Raw genomic sequence first — 26,732 nt, forward strand, 5'->3', positions numbered from 1 at the left:
GCCAGCCGCCGAGCGGACGCACGCGGTTTGTGCCCGAGGCCACTCTGAGGATCTCCGAGGATCGGGGACAGCTATCCCTTTGGGCTGTAAGTGCTTTTGGCAGGGAAAGTGGAGGAGATGGAAGAGGAACGTGGGCATCTTTCGTAGACGGTGACAGAACGCGCGGAGCAGGGGGCCTCGGGCCGGCGCGGTCCCCGATCGCGGGTAGACCACCGCCTGTCTCGCGTCCTTCCTACGGGGCTTGTAGGGACCCATTGCGGGGTGCCTGGTGGTCTATAAACCGCCGGGGACGCGGGTGCTGGTGTCCGGGTATGGGGCAGGGGCGGAGCACTTTCCGCCTCGCTGGACTCACTGGCAAAGCGGTCCCTGCGGTGGACATCTCCGGGGTACAGGACCCCCGTGCCCCCCACCCCCACCCCTGCCCTCGGCATTAGGAGTCACTGGATTTAATTTAAACCTTCTGGGAGACATCAGAAAATCGTGCTTATTTCCTCCTGCACATTCCCGAGTTTCACTGAACGTGTTGCTTAAGGGAAGGAACGGAGAGGTTTGCGATTGGGTATTTTAAAAACCGAGTTATTGAAACGATGTCTCTGGACCAAGATTCTGTCCTGAAGTAGCCCCCCAAACGCAGCTCATCTTCGCAGACGTGCAAATCCTCCCACAGGTCGGCGGGTCTCTGTCCCTAAGGTCTGCAAAATGTGGGGCTAGGACCACGCCGTGGCGGAGAGAAGATGTCCTGCCGGCTCCGTCCGGCTGCGCTTCTCCTGGGACCCAACCCATTCCCTCCGCCTCTCCTTCCCACCGGACACTGGCTCCCCTCCATCCAGGCTCCTGGGCCCCTGTCCCGGGAGCGCAACGGCCCGGCCCGCAGGGCTGCCGGGGGAAGAGCGCGCGGTGGGCAGGAGGCGCCGGCCCCAGCAGTTCTCTCCGGCCGTTCTTTCTTCTCCGCTCTACCCAGCTCTGCGCCTTCTCTCCGGGGCCGCTGGTGTCGATGCCAAGCTGTGCTGGGGCCGGGACGGCTCCCCTGCGCGGGAGGAACTGGGTGGAAACTTGGGAGCCTAGCGGAATGCGGAGCGCCCTGGGGTCTGGGAACCCGGCTTCCCGCCGCGCGCTCTCCCTCCCAGCTCGCCGCTGGTGTCCCCGGGCCTCTCGCAGAAATCTGGGCCCCTTCCGCTCACCCACAGCTCCACCCCACGGGGGAACGCGACCTCTCGCCCTCCGCCCCCCTTCTCCTCGTTGGGCTGCCCCGGAACCCCCAGGTGGGTGGAGGCGCTCTGCGGCCTCTGCTTGGCACTCTGGAAAAACCTCGCCTCCCGGGGTGACTTCGACGTGCGTCGTGCGTACCACTTGTTTTGTTCCAAAAGCAGATGTTCGGTCGCAGGCGGGCTCGACGGACTGTGGGGCGGGGATGCCGCGGTCGGCTGCTGCCCTCTCTCGGCGGTCGCCGGGCGGGGTGGGCGGGCGGGCGCGGCGCCAGGCCCGGGCCTTCCGAGCGCAGGACCCTCCCTCCGCGTCCCTCCCTCCCTTCTTTCCTCCCTCCTTCCTTTCCTCCCTCGCTCGCTCGGTCAGGCCGGTTCGCTCGGCCTCACGTCCAGTTCGGCCCTCTCTCCGGCCAGGCAGAGACTCCGCTGAGCAGAACTCGCCACCAGAATGCTTCTCCTACTGCTGGGTATCATCGTCCTCCACGTCGCGGTGCTTGTGCTGCTGTTCGTCTCCACGATCGTCAGCGTGAGTCTCCGGCGGGCAGCGGGCGGGCGGCGGGCGGGAGGGGCGCCCGGGGCTCACCCCGAGCTCGGCCTCCGGATGGCGGTTCCAACTGTGCCCCCTCCAGTTTGCAGACAAAGCATCTCAGACATCCCAGGGCCCTTTGCAGTTTCTGGCAATCCGCGCCTTTTCAAAAGTAGTTTTGCGAAAACCAGAGCAGATTCAGCGGGAGGAAGGAAGCGAGCGCGGGACTAGGTGAAGCCACGCAGGCCTCTCTTTAAGCCAGAGAATTTAGGTACAGATCCAGGGGTTCCCCCACCCCCGGCCCTTCATTTGATAAGCTTGTGTAGCATTTTCCTTAATGCAGGGTCGTTGAGGAAGGAAGTGGAGTATTTAGGAAGGTTTGTTTTTTCTCCAAATGGCATCCATCAGATGGGCGGTTTATTTCATAAAACAGCTTTTAGGACTCGAAATTGGAAAGTTCAAATTGGCTTTTCCCTAAGAGTTCACAGCCCCAGGTCTGCTTTGCGCTGTGGACATGGCACCTTCTTAGAAAAGCCTCCTCCAGTACAAACAGGTCACTGGGATAACTTGTGTTGCAAAACCATCAGACATCAAGCTCATTAGCTTTTAAACTTATTTTCTTGAAGCTAAGCCCAGACTCGGGCAGTTATGCGACCGTGGCCTTAACTTCTGTATATACAGCAAGTCCCAGGCGTGATGTTCTGGCCTGGTTCAAAGGTTGACAAATAATTATGTTGGGGATTGGTGAGTTGGTCCATCGTTTACCAGCATCCTGCCAACATCTTAAGTGTGCCTTAAGGCGATCTTGTCAGGTTGATAGGAATTGTAAGTAAGGAAATGGGCTCAGAGTGGCTGCGGCTTTGGGAATGATACCCGGGAGATGGGGGGTGGGGGGAGCTTGGATGCAGGTGTCCTGGGTTGAGTCCACGGCTCCCTCTACTACGGCACACATCTCGGCACAGAGCAACTTATGTGTGTGTGTGGTACTTTGACACTTACAGAGTGCTTTTCACTAGCAAAGCCCCGGCCCTCCCCTCTGGCTGTCTGGGCCTGACCACCACATCTCCCCTTTCTCAAGCACGACCCTGGACTCTGGCTAGGCAGCCCCGGGGCAGGGCAGGGGCAGGCCCCGCAGACAGGTTGATGAGGTTGCTCTTTGCCTACCCTTGGTCTTCTCCCTCCCCCTTTCCGTCACTCCTCACGGGCTCCCCTGATTTACCACGTCTGGTTCTCTCCAGCAATGGATGGTGGGCAATGGACACGCGACCGACCTCTGGCAAAACTGTAGCACCTCTTCACTGGGCAGCGTCCAGCACTGTTTCACATCGTCAGCAAACGGTGAGAATGGTTTTTTGCTTCACAGGTTCGTCCTGATCTGTCCTCGGCACGTTTCTCTGTCCAGACCTGGAAGCACTTGTTCTTGGAAGACACAAGCTAGAGAGTTGTTGCCAGGGTGGGGTGGGACATGGCCAAGACGTCCCAAGACAAAAGGGGAGGGGCGGTCGCTTCACTGGCTACACTGAGATCCTGGGGAGTCTTTGTGCATTCTCTCTACCTACAGAGAAGCCCTAGAGCACCACACCCCCTGCTTCCCATCACTTGTGTAAGGCTTCTTGTGAACCAAGAAATGTGGACACACATCAGCAGTGATGATGCAAAACCTTAGGCAGACCTCACTGGGAGTTTCAATCCAATTAGCGTCTTTGGTTCGGTGGTAGGGTATCCAGGAATGTCCTGTGTCTTCCTGGTGCAGTGATGGAGGGGCTGTCCTGAGGATAGACGGGCCAGCTTTTGGTCTCCAGTTATAGGATTTCCTCTCTGCATCTTGGGCCTCAGGGGTGCCATTTAGCATCATAGCTGTTGAGCGATTCCTCGTTGCAAGATGGGGCATTGACGCTATTTGCACAACCCCAAGCTGAGCCCGGGAGTATTTCTGCTCCGTCCTTAGCATCTTTTCTGTGAGATGTTGGAAACCAGGCTTTCTTGGGTTCAGGTTAAGGGGTTAATTGGCCATGGAAGCACACAGCAGCTACTTCCAGCACCCAGAGGGAAGGAGGGCTCAGCGGGGACCTGGTGTCTTTGGATGTGGAGAGGCAGAGATAAACAGGATGCATTCTTTTTGGTGACTGGGAGGTGTCTGGTGGCAGCGTGCACCCTGGCAGGGGCCACAGTGCCTGGCATTGAGGACACGGTGGGCCAGGCTCTGCATGGTGTCATGTTCCAAAGGACATGTCCTTAGCCTGGAGAGGGAAGTACCTATAGATGTGACAGAACTTTCCTGACATCTTGGGTTTAAAGACCAGCAAAGTACACGTTTTGATGAGACTGCAGCTGCCCCTAGATCAAGTATTTCTGTTGAAGATGTTACGCTCAGTGAGAGAAACCAGTTCAGACGCAGCTCAACAAAGCAGGAAGGGCAGTGGCCCTTCGTTCTGTATGTGCACGGTCCAGTTTCTTTGTGGGACTTTTCCCCTCAGGGCTCTGCACCCAGCAGTACTCAAGCTGTCTCTGAAGCATCACCAACGAAATATCTCCAACCTCAGTATAAAGAGAAACTGCTCGAACTACTGTAGTTTATATGGGGAGGATAGGCAAGGACTAGAAGACCCTGCTTTATGTTTCCACTTTCCTGGGGGAAGAAAAGACACCAGTCTTTGTTGAAGGGAGCAGTCCTTAAACTTTTCTCGGAGTCTGTGAAGGATATTGAATTCAAACCACCCTAGAGGTTGCATTGTGAGTTGGCAATCAAATAACTGAAACACTTGGGAGCGTCTGCGCATGTGGCCACAGCACTGCTTGGCCCCAAAGCCACAGCATCCGGTCTCCGGGGCAGGGTTTAGGCTGGAGTTCCTTGAAGCTCAGGCTGGGAGGCTCCCTGCTCGCTACTGACACCTGGTGGCCACGACTGGTGACTCCGCCCACAAGGGCCGGCTTTCCCTGAGACCCCCCGAGGTGTCCACCTGGACATTGCCCAGCTGGCATTTGGCCACGTGGGGTTGGCAGGGGATTCTCGACTCAGTCCCGGAAGGAGCAGTTTTGGCAGGCATACTCCAACCCGGCTGGGTTTCAAGAGGGATGAGTCGGCAGAGGCGCAGTGATCTAAATTGTCCGACCTGCTGGACCGTGATGTTTGCCTGCTGCGGACCTGCCTCTTCTGCGGTCGGGAGTGGCTGCTGTTCTGCCCTCGCAGCGGCTCTCAAAGAGGCACCAGCGTTATTCCTATCGCTCAGCTGTCTCTTTGTGTACGAGCTCACCTTCCTGGGTTCGTTGACAGTGACTTTGGGGTGTGCATCGCGGGTCTTTATCCAAATCCGCGTGGTTGCTTCCCTGGGGGGGGGTCCCAGATCGTGCTTCTCCTCCGCATCTGCCTTCTCGGCTCTCCCAGTAAGGGCGTTCTGAGGAACTCTGGACAAGCTGGGTTTGTTCGCACTTGGGCTGATTCTAAGTCAGAACTTTCCATTTAAGCTTCCCCAGTGGTCGCTATCTCTGTTCTTATCTTCTGACGGGTCAGCTTGTGTTACAACCTCAGCTCTGATGGGGGTGAAGCCTCTGGGACTCCTTTGCCTTTTCGATTGGGTTTAACCATTTCTGTGCCAAACAAGAGGTGAAAAAAATACAGAATTAAAAAAAATTAGACTGCCTCTACAGATGAACTCTGCTAGTTGTAAACCAGTCACCTTGGTCCGTATTTGCTCTTAGAATGTTTCAAACATACTTTTTATTTTAGTAACTGAAAGCAATTCGTTACAGATACCAATTTGTGAAGAATATGTTGCAAGCATGTTATGTGAAAACGCGTTGGTTTACAAGACTTGCTATTTTTGCTGAAGGGGCTTGTTTTTGCCTGTGCGGGGCTGGGGCAGTGCACCTCTGCAGGGCGTCATTCACTTTTTTTTCTTATATGGAAGGTGCTTGTTGCCACATTAACTGCACGGCAGTCAAACGTCTATGTTATACGGTTGGAAGGAAAGAGATTAGATTTATTTCCCTCAAACTCTTTCTTGATATTAGAGTAGTTTTAGATTCCTCACTAAATGCCCTCAACTCTGTCTGCTTTTCCATTTTCTAAATGTATTTACACACCCTCTGGCCCCATCCTGATCCTGTCTGCAGGTAGAGGTGAAGGAGACCTATTGGGGGAATATTTATCATGACTTTGTTTTGAATGCCTTTCGGCCTGAGGGCTATAAGAACTTGGAGAATGTGCACGTTGGCCTTGACAGTCCTGAGCTCTGTGCAGGGGGATGAATCACTGTGCAGGTAGCATAGGCCAGATACCCAAAGAGTGGGGACAGGCGGGCAGCACCAGACTTCAGGGGAGGAAGTGGAAGGCAGGTCTCATGTGGGAGGGGGGATTTGATCCATCCTCCAAAGGATGGGCAGGATTTAAATAAATGCAGGCAAGGAGGAGGCAATTCCCTACTGAGGCAATGATGACCTAAAGCAAGGGGAAGGCAATGGAAGGACACATCAGACCAGTTGGCTAGCGTTCCGATTGGGATTAAGACTGACTGCATAAAACAGACATCTTTAAATGGTAGTGGCCTAAATAAGATAGCTTATTTCTCTCTCTTTCAAAAGAAGTGTGGGAAAAAAAAAAAAAAGTGTGGAAGTAGGCAGCCTGAGATAGGTATGGTTGTTCCATGAAATTGTCAGAGCCCCAGGCACTTTCTAGCTTATTTCTTTGCCATCTCTCAGATTTGGTCCTCATCCTCATGGACCAAAAGGCTGCTAGAGCACCAGCCATTTCTCTACCCTTCAAGCAAGGGTAGAGAAAGGAGGAGGAGAAGAATGTGTCCCCCTCCCTTTTAATGAAATGTCCCCGGATAGACCACACACTTCTGCTTTTATCTTTTCCTGGAAGTTCATCACAGAACCACACCTAGTGACAAGGGAGGCTGAGAATGGAGTCATTTGGCTTCATGGGAAGCATGGCTTTTCGATTCATAGAAATTTAATAGCGAGCACCTCCCAGTAAGCCTGGCTTGAGACTCTTCCCTTCAGGGCTTTGACTACCCCCCTCCATACCAATCATACTCTTTTACGAGAGCTCTGCTGTGTCCTATGCAGTTTCAGAGCAGAGCCCAATTACTTTAGGATTCTCCAAATAGCCCATCTCTGCTGTGTCCTGGGCGCCATCAGCAAGACACTGACCCATATTGGAAACTGGAGATTCCTTCGACTTGCCTCTCTTTCTTTCCACCTCCCAAGTCATTAACAAGTCTTACTGTTTCATGATGTCTCTTGAATCCTTGTTTCCTTCCTGTCCAGACCTCTCTTCTCACCTCCAGATGAGCATATACACCTACCTACCTGACAGTTTGGCTGGGATGTCCAGAGGCATCTCCAAACCAGCCAGACTTTGCCCCCCTCCACCCAATCTCCCTCTTTGTTGGTCTCTAGTGTTTTAGTGGATGCCGCTTCACCATCCAGTGAGCTTCATGCTCAGAGTCTGCCTGGATGTGTTTCCTTCTCTCCCTTCTCAGAAGCATCCTAGGTCCCACTGGTTGCTCTTCATCTCCACGCCCGTCACCATGCCTGCAGTTACTGTCAGGGCCGTTCTGCAGCCTCCTAACTCCTGACCTTTCTTCCTTCCTTGTAACTCGTTTTGCATATTGAATCAAGGATGATGTTTAAAAATACAAACCTCATCATATTACTGTCAGTTTAAAACCTCTCAGAGGTCCTTTACTGGTCTGCATCTTCAGATGAGCATCTTTGCTAAGGTCCATACCTGAATGATCTGTTCCTGTTTCCCATTAAGCCTCACCTCCCATCTCTCCTCCCCTTCATCTTGGAATTTCAGCCTTCTCTCACCTCCTTGACCCTGAACTTCCCACCTCAGGACTCCCCCTGCCCTCCTTTCCCCCCTCCCTCTGTTCTTTCATGCAGGACTATTCACTGAACACCTGCCCCGTAGAAGATTCCACCGCAGACACCAAGGCTGCAAGAGTGGACAAGAGCTTCCGTTTTACTGGGCGGAACAGTCAATAAACGACGTGGATAGTCAGGGGCAGTGGTAGGAAAGACAAAGAGAATAAAGCAGGGTGATGTGTAATGAGGGACTTGGGTGAGGAAGGGTGTCCTCTTGGAGAAATGACCGCTTGAGGATGACCAGGAAGGAGTCAGCCACAGGGACATCTGGGGCAGGTTCTAGACAGCGGGACCTCCCGAGGACAAGATCTCCGGGGCGGGAAGGAGCCTGGCAGAGTTGAGGAACAGAGAGCACAGGAGATGGAGCAGCCGGCCAGCCTGTAGAGCCTTCTAGACCCCAGAAAGGAGTTTGGTGCAGATGGATGGGTTTCTAATGTTTATGATTTCATTTAGACCTGCTCTGTCTTATATGTGTTTCTCACCTGTTTTATTCCAAGATGGACTAACAGTCTTGTGCGTTTATAAGGCAGAATACATCAGAAATTTTACAAAGTAGAAATGCACCTATCTATTTCCAGCAGCAGCGACCTCGTGGCCGTTAGGTTGCGGGCAGCATTAAACCAATGCTTCGGATTGAAAATTAGAAAAAAATAAGTCTTGCCAGTCTCGGGAGCCCCCGACTTGAGCCCTCGGTGGTCTCCTGTATCTGTGTCTTCTGTGATCCCAGATTTATCTCGTTTGCCCATTTGGTGGCATTGTCATTTCTGCAAGGACATCATACCATTTCCTCATCTGTGGCTCAGCTTTTGGTCAGAATTTAGAAAACACAGGAGGCCCTCTGCACTTATGGGTTCATGTTTTGCAATTTAAAATCTCTGTGGCTCCCTGGGCCAACCCGCAAGCTCTGACCCAGCAATGACTCTTGATTTTACAGGCCCCTGTGGGATGAGGAGGTACTGGCAGGCGAGGGAGGTGCAGGGAGTGGGACGTGGTGTCATAATGATGATGTTTCAACCCTTGGAGTCTCTCATCAGATGCCAGCATCCATGAGTTAATTCAGAACGCTTGTTCAGACCTGTGTCTGTACCATATGGCCCTTGAAGCTCAGGCTTTGCTTTCTAAAAAATTTAAATTGGGCTTCCCTGGTGGCGCAGTGGTTGGGAGTCCGCCTGCCGATGCAGGGGACGCAGGTTCGTGCCCCGGTCTGGGAAGATCCCACATGCCGCGGAGCGGCTGGGCCCATGAGCCATGGCCGCTGAGCCTGTGCATCCAGAGCCTGTGCTCTGCAACGGGAGAGGCCACAACAGTGAGAGGCCTGCGTGCTGCAAAAAAAAAAAAAAAAAAAAAAAAATTTAAATTGCATTCCCAGGGTTTTACCAGAGTCAAGAAAGCATCCCTTGTAGTTCAGGAGCAGGGATTGGCCATGGGGTGGCCTGAGGGTGTGGATTTGGTCTTTGGTGCCTGAGAAGAGGAAGTCTGGCATGAAGGCTTCTGAGTATGTGGTCATCAGCACACACGTAGACTCTGACCTTGGCGGGGACCTGGGAGGTCATCAGATTCATCCCCCTTCCCATCCCACTAGCTTCGGACTGTCTGCAATGTGCCCACCATGTGCACATCCTACCAGTGATGGGGAACTCACTACCTTTCAAGAGAACGTCTTTCATTTTCAGAGCTGCCAGCGTGGTCCATTCATCCATTCTTCAAATATAAGGAGCGCATCCTAGGTGCTGGGCAGACAGAGCTCAACAAGAAAGACCAGTCCCTGCCCCGGCGGATGGAGCTCACAGTTACGCAGGGGAGACGGAGGATAGACAATGAATGAGTCATTGTGGGCAGCGGGCAGCGCTCTGTAGGAGACAGAGAGAGCGATGGAATAGCAAGTCACCACTGGGGAGGAAGCAGCTGGTCATGGCAGGCCTCTTCCTGCCAGAGTCCCGTGGATGGAGGCTTAAAAGATGGGAGAGACCAGCTGTGTGAAGAACTGCAGGAAGAGAATTCCAGAAGGTGATGGAAGGGCCAGGACCCTGAGGCAGGAAGAGTTTGGTGTGTTCACCAGTGCCAGGCTGGCGTGTCTGAGTGTGCTACAGGCAGGAGAGGACGGGCCGACGGCTCGGGCCATGATGCTGAGAAGGACAGCCCAGCCACACTGAAGGGTTTGGAGCAGAAGAGTGGCATGACCTGACTTGTGTTTTGAAAGTTCATCCTGGCCGTTAACACTGAGAATGTAGAATGTCAGCAAAGCACTTGGATTTGGGAATCTGTGGCTCAGGGCAGAGGTCTGGGCTGGAAATTCAGATTTGGAGTCGTCCGTGTCTACGGAGGGTATTTGACGTCCTGGTGCCGGGGAGTTGATGAGAGGAGAGGCAGAGGAGCAGAGGCGTCCAGAGTGAGTCCTATGACACTCTGGCAGCTGATGGGCACAGGAGGGAGTTGGCAGAGAGGTTGGGGAGGAGGGGCCGGTGATGCGGGGGAAATGCCCTGGGATGCTGTCATTAACAAATTACACAGCTGAGGCCACGACTGTCCTCTGAATTTCCAGTCGTTTCTGGATGTCTTCATTCATGCCTGGGGGTCTGGACCTGGGTTTTATAGGTTGCAAGCTTGTCCTCAAGGAGTTTAAACGCCCATCGTGTCCCCAGACTGACTTCAAATATTTGGAGGCTGCGGCTTTATCTCCCCAGGGTCTTCCTTTCTCTGTGATGCCTTCTTCTTGCAGTGGCTTTTCTGGTGCTGGTGACAGTCCTTGGCTGTCCCAGCTGGCTAACGTGTTGCCTCTGGATGGCAAGCATCCGTCTCTTGCCGCTTCTCTGCAGATGGCTCGTGGTTTGGCTTGGCAGGTGGATGAGCAGAGAAGGGGGAACTCTCTCCCTTTGCTGTCCCATTCTTCCTCCTTCCTCCCTATGTTCTGTGGATGCCAAACCTAAAGAAGGGCAGCAGGATCCTTTAATTTGTTAGATTTCAAACATGCTTTTCAACTCCTCAGCACCCCAGTGGATGGGTACCTGGAGTCCCTGCTTTTCTGCACTGGGTCTGCCTCTTACGAGCTGGTTACCTGGGGCAGGTGCCCGGTGGCCTAATAGGGTGAGCGTGGAGGTGGGACCTTGAGTAGGCACCCATCGCATCCCATATGTCCTGGAGCCTCTTCCTGTTCAGGATATAATTGTGACAGCGGGTGCGGGGAGGGGAACCTTTGAGCCGGGCCTTGGAAATTGGGTAGAACTTCAGTAGGCATGGGGAGGAGAGAAGAGTGGGTGCTTTACTATGACTGGTGGGCTGGGGGCTCTTAATTTCCATGATGCTTGGCTCCCTTTTTATATTTTAGGATTAAAAAGGAGAGGGGACCTCTGATTATTTTTATATGGAGAATGCCTTTTAAAGCCAAAGATCGTGAGCGCCCTCCCCCCAGGCATACCCTCCTTCCCTGTACATTTCCATCAGCACAGCTTGTGATCGGGCAGTTAAAATGCCTTTCTCCTTTCCACTGTCATTGTCTGTGGCCAAAACCCGCATGTCCAGGTGGCCTGTTCTTAACAACACCAACAAAAAAGGTTCTCCAATAAGTCAATTTGGAAAACACCATTTAAAAGTTACCCAGGCTATTTTTTTAATGGTAAGACTTCTCAGAGCCTTGAGTATGTCGTTGTACATTGCAGTGTCCGAGGAGGGAGGTTAATATACTTGACCATGGAAGCCACTCCCTCTGTTTTTCTGTTTAATCAGCAACAAGTGTTCGGGAAACACAGCCTAACCTGACCCTCCTGTTACTAGAGTTTTCCAACCAGGGAATAGAGGAAGCCTGAAATAGCTGAATATTTTCAGTAACCTCAGAACCTCAATGGCTGTATTATATTCCCTGTTCAAGTCTAAAGACTAGTGAGAATAAGACTTGTGGTATCAAACCACACATATAAATTAGACTCTGGAAAACTAGCTCCTGTGCCCATCAGGAAGCCTCTTGGTTAGGAGGGCAGTTAACTGAGTGATGGTGTCAGGTGCAGCCAGAGCGCCTTGAACTTCTGTTCACTAGTCATCAGCCAGTGCTTCTGCTGGAGTCGAAATGCCCTCGTGATTGTGAGTTGAAAGAGCCTCCCCCGTGGCCTTCCTCTTCCGCGTGAGCTCCTGGCCAGAGGGAGCTGAAAGCCCCTGTGTAGCTTTCCCCTCTGGCAAGCATCCTGCGTGGGTCACGGGCAAAGTTAGCCTGAGCCCTGGGCCCGATTTCAAAGCTCCCAGCTGGACTGGATGGGAAGAAGCTGGAGCCCTGGGCGAGGACCACGCGGGGCCCTGTATAGGCTCCCACCGGTGAGCGAAGCTTAACAGCCAAGGCCACCTGGATAGGAGGCAGGCCGCTGGGCAAGTCAGCCGTCTCTGGGATGACATTCATCTCGAGGAGGAAGGAGAGTGGTGGTTTGTGGGATGGCAGTGGGTAGGGGAGCGAGGTTTGAGGGTGGGGATCGGTGGGGATCGAGGGCTTGGTGGGTCGTGTGCTTTGGGAAGCAGCACAGCTTTATGCAAATGGGTGGCACTTACTCCTGCAGTGGTGACTCACCCCCATGGCCTCTTTCCTCCTGGCTTGGCTTCCCCCAGTTTATCCTCTGACTCAACTGCCACTGTCCTTCCGTTCACTTTCCGGAAAACCTGTTCTCTCTATGGAGTCAGAGAGCTTTTATGAACTGCCTGAGTGGAATGCAAGGTGGGGAGGGGCTGCCAGGGGCGTGGCTCCAGGCTGGGAGTGAAAGATGCACAGGAACGCAGAGGGGCTGGTGCACTGAAGAGGGCTGCATCCCTTTTGAGCTCTTAGCTCACCAGATCGTTGGCCCTGGGCTAAGAATACAGCTGAGGGGGCAGATATATTTCCTTCATTGCTTAGCTGCCGCTGGGGCAGGAATCTGACCTTTGGTCCTTGGGCATCTCCAGCTTTCCCTTCTGCGGGGGGAGTGGGTGTGCTGGCAGCCACGGCCTGGCCCACGTCAGAGAGCAGAACAGCAGGTCTGCGAAAGGCTTTTAATTCCTGTGCTTGGCACCAACGTTGGAGGTTACAACGCTGCCCCCGGGGATTCCACGAATAGTTCTCGGGCACTGATCATGGGCTCTGCTAACGACCCTGAACTTGTGGTTTGGGAGAAAAGAGTATCACTGCCTTGGGGCTTGGGTAGAAGTTCGGACTCACCACTTGGCACGGTGGTCTTACATTAAGGTTGATCTGTATGAAACAGGACTGCAGTGGACAGGGCTTTCCCTTCCGTCCCGGTCTCTCCACTCTAACAATTGTTTTCTGTACGTCGGATGTGCTTGTCTGTAGCAGAGGCTGGCAAACGATAGCCTGCAGGTCCAGTCGGGTCCACGGCCTGATTCTGTAAATAAGATTTTATTAGGTGAACAGGCCACACCCATTCATTTACATATCGACTAAGGCTGATTTTCTGCTAAGGTGGCAAACTTGAGTAGTTGCCATGGAGACCACATGGCCTGCGAAGCCTAAACTATTTACAATCTGACTCGTCACAGATAATTTGCCAACCTCTGTGCTGAAGATCCCGTATGAAATGATAGCAGAGTTGTATCAAAATACTTCTTGGTGTTCCTGTTGGCACCTTATAATAATATGGCTTATGTGGACACGGTTGTCCCCGTTATACATGTACTTGGTGCGGCCCAGATGGAGATGCCCCAGGTACCATCCTGGAACAGTCTGTAGGTGCTCATTTACCCTGCCCCTCAGCTCAGCCTTTTCATGGGGTTATTTGTATTGTACAGAGCTTTTATATCAACACTTTTATTTGATCGTTACAACAGTCCTCTGAGATAGTTAATCCCACTTGTTACAGGAGAGGGATTCGGGGGCAAAAATATGCAAGTAGCCAGTTAAGCCGGGGGTACCCAGGACTGTTCTGATGGAGGGCGTGGCCTGAGCACGGCTGGGACCACAGCCTGTGGGTTTAACACACGTACGTCAATATCATTCCTTGCTGAAGAAATCTTTACTTCTCATCTTGATTTCTTTATCCAAGGGATTATCTGGGATACTATTTTAAAATGTCCCAATTTATGTTGGCTGGTTTGTTTTGAGTTTCTACTTTCTGTTTGCCTTTAGTTGTGTTTACATCATGTCTGCTTTTTTCTGAGATTTTTTGGTTGTTGCCTACTGCAGTTTGCAAGACTGTCCCATGTGTGTTTGAAAATAATTTGTAGTCTTTGTTAAAGGGACATACATGATCTACATAGCTATTAAACTGAATTGGTTAACGCTGTAATACAAATAATCTATATCTTACCGTATTTTGATCTACTTGATTTATCTATTCTGAGAGAGCTATGCTTAAATCTTCCACTATGATTGTTAGCTTTATCAATTTCTTCTCAAATTTCAGTTATTTTTTGCTTTATTTTTTTTCCAGGCCATGCTATTATATGCATAGAAATTTATGACTTTTATTTCTTCATGGTAAACTGGATCTTTCCTCACTGGCCATTTTCCTCTTTTTCAATTTGAATCCCGTCCGCCTGATGCTATTATTACTGTACGTTTTTGTTAATATTTGCCTGGTGTCTCTTTTCAAAATCTTTTGATTTTCAACTGTGGTTGGTTTTAGGTATATCTCTTGTATCAGACTACAGATACAAATGACGTAATTCAAGATGGAGTTCCACATCTTATAATGAGTGACCTGAACCCATTCACACATGCTGTGATTGATATAGTTGGACTTGCTCTCATCGTGTATGTGTGTTACTTATTTTGCTTAAGGTTGAAAACTTGCTTCTTCAACTCTGTATCCCCAGAACAAACCAGAGAGCTTGGCTCAAAACAGTAGGTGTTCAGCCAAGACCCATTGAATAAAAACTTCCTTGACTTCCTGATTGGGATCTGATTTGAGGAACAGCTTACGGAAAGCTAACTCAATTGTAATGAGCTTGGCACGAAAATTCAAGTTCCTGGTGAAAGAGTTTCGAGAAGAATTTCATTACGTTATTAAATCTAAGGGACTTCTCCTATTGATGTAGACTTAACATGTATGACTTTGAGTTTTCTCTAAATATGAGGTCTGGCGGAAGTTCCTGGTGTTGATGATAGGTAAGGACTTTAGGAAAAGGTCTCGGAATCAGAGAAGGAAATCTAGGATGTCACCTGCACCAGCTGTGCCCCTTCTGAGGGTGTGCCTTGAAGGCCACTCCGCAGCAAAATAGAATCACTGTTTTAATTCTAGATTTGGGGCTCAGACTTCTTTGTTTCCAGCTTCACCTACCAAAGTGCTGGATGATTGCTTTATTACAAAAAAATGATATTATGGCAGCGTTGGCTTTGTTGCAGACCACCCCTCCAGAAGAAGTGCTACGCTGGGCATAGTGGTTCAATTGGAGACATAAAAATGAAGCTGGGATGGCTCACAACGCATTAGACATCCTTTTCGAACCTTAATTGTCAAAGAAATTGCAAAGATAAAAGAAGCGTATAGTCCATCACGGTGGAAAGAACAAACACTAGACTAGAATCAGGGGCCTCCCAGCTTTGGCTGTGCCAGTGGGGCTCCTCCAGACATCTCTGGAAATCTCGGTCAGTACAAAGGGGTGGGTTAGTTGATCCCTCAGCCTTCCTCCAACTCTAAAATGCTTCTGGTCTCAGTCTGGAAAAATGTCTGTGTCTGTGAAACTCGAGTCACAGTTACCCTAACCAGTACCCTTAAAATTCTGCCTTGAGCCACTCGCAGCTCAAACCAGGTTCACCTCTGTGAGTTATTGGACTTCCCTGGCAGCCCAGTGGTTAAGACTCTTTGCTTCCACTGCAGGGGCCTGGGTTCCATCCCTGAATGGGGAGCTAAGGTCCCGCATGCTGCGTGGTGTGGCCAAAAAGAAAAAAAAAAGGGAACATCTTCGCGAGTTATTGATGATAAACCATCGAGATTTCACAGCTTTTTCTACTGTGTGAAGCACTGGTGTTTTTCTAAGCCAAGGCCCATTAATCCGTTACTGAGTGGAGAGGATCAAACCTGGGTCTTCTCTAATTAATTGATCTTTCTTGTTGAGAGCAGCGCCCACCCCAGCGATTCTCAGGTGCTTGGAAGGAAGGATGCAGGCGACAGGTTGGCAGGGCCCCTGAAGGTCTCCTGGGGGCACACTGCAAGTTCCCCTCTCTGGTGTTAAGCCCAGGTTGTTGCCTCTTGTCCGTCCCTTCCTGAAATGACCTTCATTTGCAGTAGATGGTGAACTACAGAGTTCCCTTCCTTGCCTGAATTTCAGTTGGGTGCCTGGAGATTTGATCTAAGGCTGGGGGTTCAGCAAAGATGAGGAAGGGTCATCCGTGGTGCTATCTGATGGTCGGACTGAGCACCCACTGCTCTGAGATCAGCGTGGCTGAGGGAGAGCAGAGGCGTTCATGGCTAAATAAAGCATGCTCTTCCCATCAGCGTTTTCTTGCGACTTTCTACAGAATTAGTCTTGGCTCCAATAGCACTTTCGTCTTCCCAGCCATCCCCACGGTCTCTCTGTCTCCTTGGGGGATGCTAATATTTTGAAGAGTGGTTTGGAACTATTCTCAGAATCCAGGGGCTCCAGGAAGCCCTTCGAACCCCCGAGGGCAGGGAGGGAGGAGGCAGAGGGCGGGCCTCAGAGCCCCTTGAACACACGCACATCTGTGTAAGTAACACATTTGGCTAAAAGACTGGAAGGGTATTCAATGTATTTTAACTGGAGTTTAACTCCTTGCGGTGGGACTAGGTAGTGTCTTAGAGACTTTTCTTAAAACGTCTACAATTAAACACGTTTTAATACCTTTTTTTTCCCTCCAAAAGAAAGCAGGAAATAAAGAATGATTTTTAAGAGTGGGAAGGTGAATAGTCCGACTTCTGTTCACAGGAGGGATGCGGCTGCGGGGCGGGGTGCGGGGGGTGCGGGTGGGGTGGGGAGTGGCTTTCAGCTGTCCTGGTGCCCCGGGCCCCGCCCCCCGCGGCAGAGCCCCGCCTCCCCGCGCCCCGCGCCCGGGCTTTTCCTAACCCAGTGTCTCCTCCCTCAGAATGGCTGCAGTCTGTCCAGGCCACCATGATCCTGTCCATCGTCTTCAGCGTTCTGTCCCTGTTCCTGTTCTTCTGCCAGCTCTTCACCCTCACCAAGGGGGGCCGGTTTTACATCACCGGAGTCTTCCAGATCCTTGCTGGTAAGTCGGAGATGACTGAGTCCATGAGGGGGCTGGGCACCCCCAGACTGCAGCACGATCAGTCAGAAGGGCGTGGCTCCAGAATGACTGGCGTGCAGGAGCCCTCCCCGTGGATGGATTTCATATAGCACAGGTGTGTGTGTGTGTGTGTGTGTGTGTGTGTGTGTGTGAATCTGGGAACTCTCCACTTCTCCATGGAACGGGGTGCATAGGAAACAGGGCTAGGGGTTCTGGAAGGAGGGCCCCTAACCTGGGGCGGAGCTACAGTTTGGACATATCATCAGAGGTAAATGTTGAGGATGTCAGTAGAGCACAGGACAGTCTTGAGGGTGGATTTCTGTAGCTCACGTTATGCCCCGGGACCATCCCTGCTTCAGCATGGAAATGGCCCCGATCTGCTGCCGAGGTTGCTCTCAGGTACCTGTCGCCTACCTCTAAGCAGTGATGGAGCCACCTGACAAATTCTTACTCTCCTTTACTCTGGCCCCTGGAGTCCACCAGCCTCCGACTTACTGGTGTCTTCCTTTCGGCATGTGTAACACACCATCGGTTCCAGGTTATCGACACGCACCGTGTGCAGAGTCCTAGACGTGACGCCTTCCAGCTCTTGTCTCTGGATTCCGGCCATTGTCTCACTTTGTTTCCTTTTATCCTTCTGTCCACTGATGGCCAGTTGACTGAGTCAGCAGAGCACTGGAGAGACATAGGAAGCAGATGTGGTGGATTCTACAGTCCAGGCTAATAACTCATAAAATCTGTATGTGCCAGAGTACATCTGGTGACTGTGAAATGTTCTCAGTTCTGGCCCCTGAGTGGGCAGGGGTGTAGCATCTCTTGTTTAGTTGCTGAATCACCACCATGACTCATGAGCAGTCATTGGAGGGTTGAAAACAGCGCACAAGTCCTGGATGGATGGATGGATAGACGGGTGGATGGATGGGCAGGCAGAGCTCATGGCTTACATAGGTTTGTATGGCAAGACACAACCTGACGTTGACTGTTGATGACCCTTTTCTAGAAGCCAGAGACTTATGCTTTACTGGAAAAAGTAAGTAAACTAGAGAACCATGTCGCATCAAATTCCTAAATACAACATGTCAATGTGCACAGTTTGGAATTTCAAAACCAAACAGTGCTTTGCTACTTGATTTTATCAAGGTTTTATTATATCAGCCAAGCTTCTGGGAGTGTTGCCAGCTTTGCTAAATTACTAATTCTTCAGTGAGATATCATTTCTGGGTACATTAGGAGCCATGATCATTATTCACCCCATTTCCAGAAGTAGCACAGAAAACTAGAATATATTCTGGGATTTCCTTTTAGGCTCCCTGTTTGCAGTTTGATATCAATGGTGATCCTGTCCATGGTATCAATGATTATATCCTCAAGAAAAAGTGATATAAAATACTTATATTTGATCTATACGCACTCGTTATTTTACTGATAAAGAAACTGAGACTGGGAGAGGCTAAATGAACACGCAGCTCATGCAAGGACACTGGGTGCCCCCATTTCTTCCCATCCCACGTGGACTGAATATATTTAGAGATTCAGAATCCACCCGAGTTTTCAAGGAACGCAACATCCAAGGCAGAAACTCTGCTTTTGATATGATCTTTCATTGAACCTGATTGACCGTGGAAGATGAGTTCAAATCTAACCCATTTATGATTCTCAAGTTCCGAAACATCTGTGATGAATGAGTCTACACCATCAGGACTAGTCAGACTGGAAACATTGGACACAGCGAACTTACTTTTGAAGGGACATCTCAGGGCAGGGAGTGCCTCATCTTCATTTTTCCAACTGAGATATTTTAGCTTAAAATTCTCTAACATTGTCTTTTTAGCAAGGTCATTTTCGGTCAAAAACCAAAGTCCAGAGATAAGTACTTCGTTCAACCCAAACACTCTTAGGTACTGAGATTTTGCTAATCTTCCAAAGTTTGTTTACTCATTCCTCCTCGTTTCACTGTTTGGATTCTTCTCCAAACTCAGCCCAAGCCTTCTAGAACTCTGCCATGAAAGCCTCCGAATATAGAAGCACATGGTTTGTTCTTGCGTTTTCCCCTTCAAATCTAGCTTCTTATCTCTCACGAGACCTAGTTTTCGGTTATCGGTTTGTCAGTTTAGCGGTCCATCTGTGAATAGGAAGTTGTCTGGAGGTTGAAGTGTTGATCCAGAGTAGCGGTGGTACTTTGTACGTCCTAAGAATGTTCTGTGCTTGTTCCGTCCGGTCAAAAGGACCTGAGAGAGCTGGTCTTCTAGAAGCCTCAGCTCTCTAGAATGTTGTGTTTGAACTTGCTGTAGGGCCTTCCCACTAAACTTGGGATTTAAGAGAGTGGGGACTTCCCTTAGAGATTTCCAGACTTCAGTGTGTGACAACCCTGCTCATGTGTGTTTCCTATCTCACGGCCTACGAAAGATTCAGTTACTAGAGAGACAGTTAGGGAAGGGTTGTTGGGGATGAGACATTACCCCTTAATATCAAGGAACAAATCAGAAAAGCAAAAACAATCAGAAAACAAAAAGGAGAGTAGAAAGGAGGGAGGGAGGGAGGGAGGAAAGAAGGAAGGAAGGAAGGAAGGGAGGAGCCCTTCCATCATGGGATGTGCAATCTACAAGTGGGTTGTGGCCACTGTAGCTGGGATCCACGCAGGGCAGATGCTTCTTCAAACACTGAAGCCTGTTGTGTGGAAGCCTCCAAACTATGCTGAGTGTCCCAGGGGCTGTCAGGGCCTGATTGTCTCTGCGTAGCTTCCTTCTGGAGGGCCCAGCTGTGGACTTTTTAAACACACGCGTGAGCATGCAGTAAGGGCAGGTGAAAGGCGTGTGGGGCTCTTTGGCTGATTGCAGACTTGGGAGCCGTCTCTGCCTGGCTCTAGATGACTGACTTGCCTGTGCTTGTGGGGCTGCCTGTCTCACTGCATCATCTCTTCTCCACTTATAATAAGCCGCGAGTCTCACCTTTAAGAACTGTCTTTCCTTGATTACATACTTCTTAGGTTGGCTGCTTCTCTTTTTTTTTTTTTGCGGTACGTGGGCCTCTCCCGTTGCGGAGCACAGGCTCCGGACGCGCAGGCTCAGTAGTTGTGGCTCACGGGCCCAGCCGCTCCGCGGCATGTGGGATCTTCCCGGACCGGGGCACGAACCCGCGTCCCCTGCATCAGCAGGCGGACTCTCAACCACTGCGCCACCAGGGAAGCCCAGGTTGGCTGCTTCTTGAAGACGTTTTGAGAGGCTCCGTCATCTAGTTGGGTGCTTCTCAATCTCAGCTGCAGACCAGAATCACCTTTTGTGAGAAAGGGGGTGCCTTTAAAAAACGCTGGTGCTCAGGCTTCATCCCCAGAGAGTCTCATTTAAGAGTTCTTGGGGGCGTCCCTGGTGGCGCAGTGGTTGGGAGTCCGCCTGCCGATGCAGGGGACACGGGTTCGTGCCCCGGTCCGGGAAGATTCCACATGCCGCGGAGCGGCTGGGCCTGTGAGCCATGGCCGCTGAGCCTGCGCGTCTGGAGCCTGTGCTCCGCAACGGGAGAGGCCGCAACAGTGAGAGGCCCGCGTACCGCAAAAAAAAAAAAAGTTCTTGGGCAGGGCTGCTCCCTGGTGACTCTGATGTCCATCCAGAGTTGGGCACCACTGTTGCAGCCATTAACCTGCCCTAATCCCACTGTAAGTTCTTCTAGGATGATTTACAGAGCTCATCCTATCCACGAGCCATCAAATCTTCTAAACCCTCTTCTTAGAGAAGGACCGTCCTGATCCTGTATCTGGATTTTGGAGTCATTCTTATTTTCAGGGCCTGCAGCCATCTGTTCCCAGACAGTGCTTACCCTGGCCCCGGCTCTGTTGGGTTGAGTGGCACAGGATGCGAAAGCATCAAGAAATTCACGGAGATACAGACTATGTTTTGATTTATTTCACGAGTCACACCCAGCGGCGAGCTCCACGCACACCTCCTAGAACGCCCTGAATGTCCCACTTGTTGGGTGACTGGGTCATGTGTTCCCTTGGCAGAATTAAGCTCAGGCCACCTGTGTAGTTTCTGTGATTTGTGTTTATTGTGATTACGAGGAACAGCAAGGATGGTAGGAAACTCCTTTTAAAAGTGACTTTTACTTTTTCTGTTTGTTTTGTTCCTTTTCTTTCATACACATTGAGGTGGGTAGAGAGCACTTAGAATGAAAATCTGGGGGAGGAATAAAAGCCCAGTGCCCTCCCTGTTCTGAGTGGTTCCAAGACAGCTTAAGTCGGAGACCACGTTAAGAAACACCAGTTCTGGGCGAATCATCCCAGATGTTGCCCTGGCTGGGCCCAGATGGGCATCTAGTAATGCTGTGGGCGATTTGCAAGGCTGCAGGAATCACACGGAGGCTGAGAATGGAAAGGGGGCTGGCGGCACAGAGGAGGCTCGGTGTGGGTGGGACAGAGAGCCCAGTGCTTTCCGGGTAATGGACCTTCCAGCCTCTTCCTTCTCTACCTTGTGGCCTGAAGGGTGAGGTGGGGAGAGACAGGGGCGTCGCTCATGAAACGAGCTCCAGGGAGGCACTCCCACTGCCTATCTCGGTGGTCTCCCCCAATGCTCACTCCCTAGCCAACCCCACCCAGGCTCCTGGCTTCGCTCCAGGCTCTAACTGAGCTGCATTGGCAGAGGTCACGGATGTACACTGATGGCCATTTGCTGACTCCCTCCCCTGCTTTCCATACTGTTGCCATCTCTCTCCTTGAAGCTGTACTTCCTCAGCTTGCAAGACCATTTCCCCAAGTTCCCTAAGTTAACCCACCAGGCAGTCATGCCAGAGCCGCCCACCCCCACCCCAGTCCACCATCGGCTCCTCCGTTGTGTGGCATCACACCTAGATATTGTGCTCATTTCTTTTCTTTTACTTGCAAGCACCATTGCTGGGCAAAAGCCAACTCATGAACCTTCCTGCCCCCGATCTCGTCCCCACCTCTAAATCTGGGGCGGTCTTTCTGGACACACCTCTGATCCTGTTTCTCCTCCACAAAAGCTGTGCTTCCCTCCACGACCTCGTCAAGTGCCCTGGTGGCCCTCTCTTCCAGCCTCCATCACAGAGACTCTGAGTGGGACCCGCTGGTGGTGTCTACGGGGCCCTCCGTCCTCCTTGCCGCGCTCGTGGTCTCCCTTCTATCTGGGATTTCCTTCACACCTTTCAGCATCTGGCCACCTCTTCCACATCCTTTAGACCCCGGTCAAGCCCCGTGTCCCCTTTCAGGATTCCCCAGGCCCCTGATTGATCTGTGCTCTCAGGGCATCCGGTGTGTTTCTCTCTCCTTTCCTTGGAATCACATCCTACTCTACTGGAAGTCTCTACTGACGTGCCTGTTTCTGGATGACACTCACCTTGAAGGTGGGGACCACGTCTTGTGGATCTCGGTGCACTCAGTGTCCAGAATGGTACCTGCACATGCCCGGTGCTCATTCCATGTTGACTGAACCGAACAGAATGGAGATGAGGAAGCCTAGAGAACCCCCTCCCTTCCTTCCTCTGCCTTTGGTCTCTTGGTGGCTCCCTTCTAAAGATGCCAGGCTCTGATTGTTCACCTGTGGTTGCTGTCACCATTAAAGGGAGCTCGAGGCCTGGTCTTCGGGGAGCATTTCTAGTGATGCAGACCCAGCCATGCTGAGGCAGGGGGGAACTCTTGGGAAGTCTTGAGTGGCCAGCATTTCTGTGTTGTCTGGACAGGGTCAGTGCCTTTCCACGTACAGCTGACCTTTGCTCCCAGACGCAGGCCCCTCCCTGCTCATCTCTGGGGAGGGCAGCACACCTGTGTGTAGTTGGTGGCCTCACTTACCTTCTCCATGGAGACCTTCAAAAACGCATCTCCACCTACTGGTGGCCAAGAATGCGAATCACAGTCCCTTTATTGGGAGAAGTGTTTGACTTTTCGGGACTCTTGTATGGCACTACCTGCTCTGTATTCCGGGGCACATCTGTTGCTTTGCATACAGACAGCCTTGTAATGATATATTCCCTAAAGCATCAGTCTCCCGACAACAATAATTATAAAGTGTGTATCCTCTTGTTGACTTTGCAAGTGTACAAGCATATGGCTTGAAGAGAAGCATAAATTCCTTTACTTCTGAGATTCTCCCAGGGCGAATGTCATATAATTAAGCCACTGAGTTAGTCACTGCACTTGTGTGTCCTGTCTCTCTCGCTCCCTCCAGGTCATAGACAAAGTGTTTTTTCTTTGCTATTTTCTCTTTGCTGGGGAAATCTGGACACAGCTGGTCCACACAGCTATCACTACATTTCTCATGCTGTTGCTGGCCAGACACACACCCCATTTGGAAGATGATGGGCACTGTCTTGCCCTTCAGATGCTCTGCTTACATCTCACTCTCTCCCTTGCTCTTGCCTCGCCTTTGAGGCTCTGCCATCATTAGGTAGGTCAGATATAGCCTAAGAGACAGGCAAGAATTAGCACTTTGGAGAGGTGAGCTATAGACCTTGAGGTCCAGCAGATCGAAACCGCAGTTTCCCTCCCGTGACCATTGGACAGCTATGACTTCCCCGCGGAAACAGATGTCTTCCCGTCCCCCGGGCTATCTGTAGGTGGCAGGTCCTGGAGCTGATGCCCCTGTGGTCCCAAGACTGTTGTGTGGCTCTCTCGACGGGGGCCAATGGAGTGGGTGTTTTCTCTCTCTGACTTGCAGAAGGACAATCTTATCGGGGCAGTGAATGTTACACAGTCCCACTTCTGCACTTTGTTCAAACAGAGTCGCAGTGTCCAGTTAAATAACCCAAATAGCAGTGAGGTTAGATGTAGGTGGTCTGGGCCTTGGAGGGCTCTGGACCCACAGGCATCCCACATGCGTTCTGGACTTATAATAGAGTCAGTCAGAGCCTGTCAAAGCCCCTGTGTTCAGGAGCGGACAGAGCAGGCTTTGTGCTGCTCTGGGCTGGGGTGCTCACGTCACTGGACTCCTCCCTGCAGGGATGCTGACCGTCACCGTGGGCATGGACCGTCACGCTTGAACTTGCCTGCTTTGTGGGGCTCAGGTGGAAGATTTTCTTGTCCCTCTACCAAGGCTCTGTGGCAGACAAGGAGGGGGTTGCCTGACCTGCCTGCGGATCTGATACCCTTTCACCTTTGTTTGGGCTTTAGACCAACCTTGGGGGAACAAGAACAGTTGAAAGGCTCCAGGCACCACGCAGCTTGCCCGTGACCACCTCCCCTCTCTGCAGCGTCCTTGCTCCCTGTGTCTTCCCTCCTTTCCTTTCCACGTGTTCTGCTGTCTGCCTAGTGGTGCCCATGGGCACTGCTTGCTTGGTCTCTGATGTAGCGATCCTGCTAAGGAGGTCAGCATGGAGTTCCGCCCCTGTGCTCGGCGTGAGTGCCACTCAGATAACGGTGAGGTGTCACTTCCCCTGATTTCAGAGAATGCCACCCCCCATCTGTGGAGTGGTTTACAGACTTCCAGGGGCTTCCACACCCAGCCATCCTTGCAAAGATATAGGTGGGCTTCTCTTGCCACCCCAATTCTCGCTGGGCCCCTCGTGTCAACTGGCAATGGGTGACGGTTAAAGGAAATGAGGAGGAAAGAGGAGGGGAGACCTTGGAAGCCATGGTCTGGGTCACATAGATTGGACACAGGGAGCAGATCGTTTCCTGGGTTCCTGTACCTTTGAGCCCCTCCTGTCAGTTCTGGATCTGGTGGCAGATTCCTGCCTGAGATGGATGTGCCCTCTCTTCCTGCAGCCCATATCCTTCTCCCTAAGAAAGAGAGAAGTGTGCCCTGGTGTGTGTGTGTGTGTGTGTTTGTGTGAGGTGGGGTCGAGTCTGGGAGGAGAGCAGGGTGGGTGGGGCAGGTGCTCCGGGTCCCATGGAGTCTGGTTTGGGGGTGGTGCAGGGTCCCCGCTCCATGACCCCTCCTGCCCCCAGCTGGTCCCTCTCCTTCCCAGGTCTGTGTGTGATGAGCGCGGCATCCATCTACACGGTCAGGCACCCGGAATGGCATCTCAACTCGGAGAACTCCTACGGCTTTGCCTACATCCTGGCTTGGGTGGCCTTCCCACTGGCCCTCCTCAGCGGCGTCATCTATGTGATCTTGCGGAAACGTGAATGAGGCACCGGGACAGGACGTCCGAGGGTCTGAGCGCACGCAGGGAGGGAGGAAGTAAACCAGAAGCCAGGAAAAAAAAGGAGCTAGCCAAAAAACCCAAACTCAAACCAAACCAAACAGAAAGCAGGTGCGGGGGGTGGTTAGTGTTGATTGAAGATGTATATAATATCGACGGTTTATAAAACCTATTTATAACACTTTTTACATATATGTACATAGTATTGTTTGCTTTATGTGTTGACCATCAGCCTTGGGTTGAACCTTAAAGTAGCTAAGGAACTTGACATCCTAACCGTATAATCAAACTCAGTTTTTTTGTTTGTTTGTTTTTGTTTGTTTTGCCCAGAAATAAAATAAGTCCATCTTGCCCCTTCCCTTTTGTCTGAAAGAAGATACCTCCCTCCCACTCCACCTCATTTAGAAAACCAAAGTGTGGATAGAAACCCCAAATGGCCCAAAGCCCTTTTACTGTGGGTGACCCAGTGCGTCACACACAGACACGCACTGCCCACGCCTCTGTGTGCAGCCTTACCTGCACTCGGACAGAACCCCCAAACTGGAGCCCTCGGAGAATCACGGCTTGTGGCTTTGGAATACTTGCCCTTGAAGGGGGGTATCCCGGTCACGCATCTAGGTGAGAAATTGGTGACAACAAACCTACGAAGTGGTGCTATGTATTTACCATTCCTTGTGATCACTAATCATCTAAACGCCTCACTGGAAATTCAATTAACAATTTTACAGCATGAAGTCGAATGGAGACCTGAATAATTCTGTGTAAGATAAATGGTTTATAACCACATTTGTACCTAGCTAGGCTGCTGTTATTACTATAATAAATAACAAACCACCGCCTTTATCACTCCCACGTTTTCCTTATGGTCGGAGCATCAGGACAAGCTTCTAGACCCCCTGGGACAGTGGTTCCTGGGATGCAGCATGGTCTAGACTGTCCTCTGACTCCAAGGACTGTCTGGCAATGACTCGTACTGGCCACCAACTGTAGATGTATATACGGTGCCCTTCTGATGCTAAGACTCCAGACCTTTTTTTTTTTTATATATTTTTTGCTTAGCTTTTTCTGATTTTATACCAACTGTGTGGACTAAGATGCATTAAAATAAACATCAGAGTAACTCACTGAGCTCTTGTGGGTTTTTGTGGGTGAGGGTGCGAGGTGCGTGTCGGAGCAGAGGGAAGAGGGTCACGGAGCCGCTGTTGGGCAGGTGATCTGGGTTGCTCTGGCATCTTTGGACATCCGTGATGGAAGGGCTTCTCCCTTCCAAGGTTTCCAGCAGAGACCCGCTTTCTCTGTTTTGACTCGGATAGATTGGGTAAAGTGGCACAGATGGCCACAAGGTGATTGAAAAAACTGGGAATTTCACTTTACGTGCTTGAACTTTGAAAATACACATGTTTATTTCATAAGGTTTCTTTTATAGCATTTAACTAAAAATTAAAAATTAATAATTAAGAACAAAGAAGAACAGAAATAGCCCAAATCTCACCATTTAGGTAACACTTTTGGCATTAAAAAAAGTAATATACATCCAGGATCATGACCTGCGAAAGCCTCTTTTCCCCCTCTTTTCCATAGTCTCTCGCCAAAGGTAACCAGAAGACATAGTTTATGATTTCTGCTAGGAAAAAATGCAGTGCCCACACAGATACATCCATTCAAGTATTTGTAAAATTTACACAAAATGGAGAAAAATACTCACGTTATTCTGCACCATGCTGTTCTTCTCACCTAAGGATATAAATTGGAGATCTTTCTATAGGAACATATACCTTATTCTATTTTTAGTGAGCTCTGTTTCAGTCTTTCCAAATCTGCATAGCATTTCACTGTGTAGCTGCACATTTATTTACCAGTCCCTCAATGATAA

General features: G+C 50.9%; 1 protein-coding gene across 1 annotated transcript; it reads left to right on the forward strand.

The window, feature by feature from the left end:
* PMP22 (peripheral myelin protein 22) lies at positions 1–26,732 on the forward strand. Its single transcript, XM_022560894.3, has 5 exons — positions 1–86; positions 1,620–1,731; positions 2,970–3,069; positions 16,616–16,756; positions 24,683–26,732. The coding sequence occupies exons 2-5, from the start codon at positions 1,654–1,656 to the stop codon at positions 24,844–24,846; spliced, it is 483 nt and encodes a 160-aa protein (XP_022416602.1). The 5' UTR covers positions 1–86; positions 1,620–1,653; the 3' UTR covers positions 24,847–26,732.

Source organism: Delphinapterus leucas, chromosome 19, assembly GCF_059928025.1.
Source record: "Delphinapterus leucas isolate spDelLeu-1000000601 "Yukka" chromosome 19, BTC_Dleu_Yukka2, whole genome shotgun sequence".
NCBI classification, from domain to species: Eukaryota; Metazoa; Chordata; class Mammalia; order Artiodactyla; family Monodontidae; genus Delphinapterus; species Delphinapterus leucas.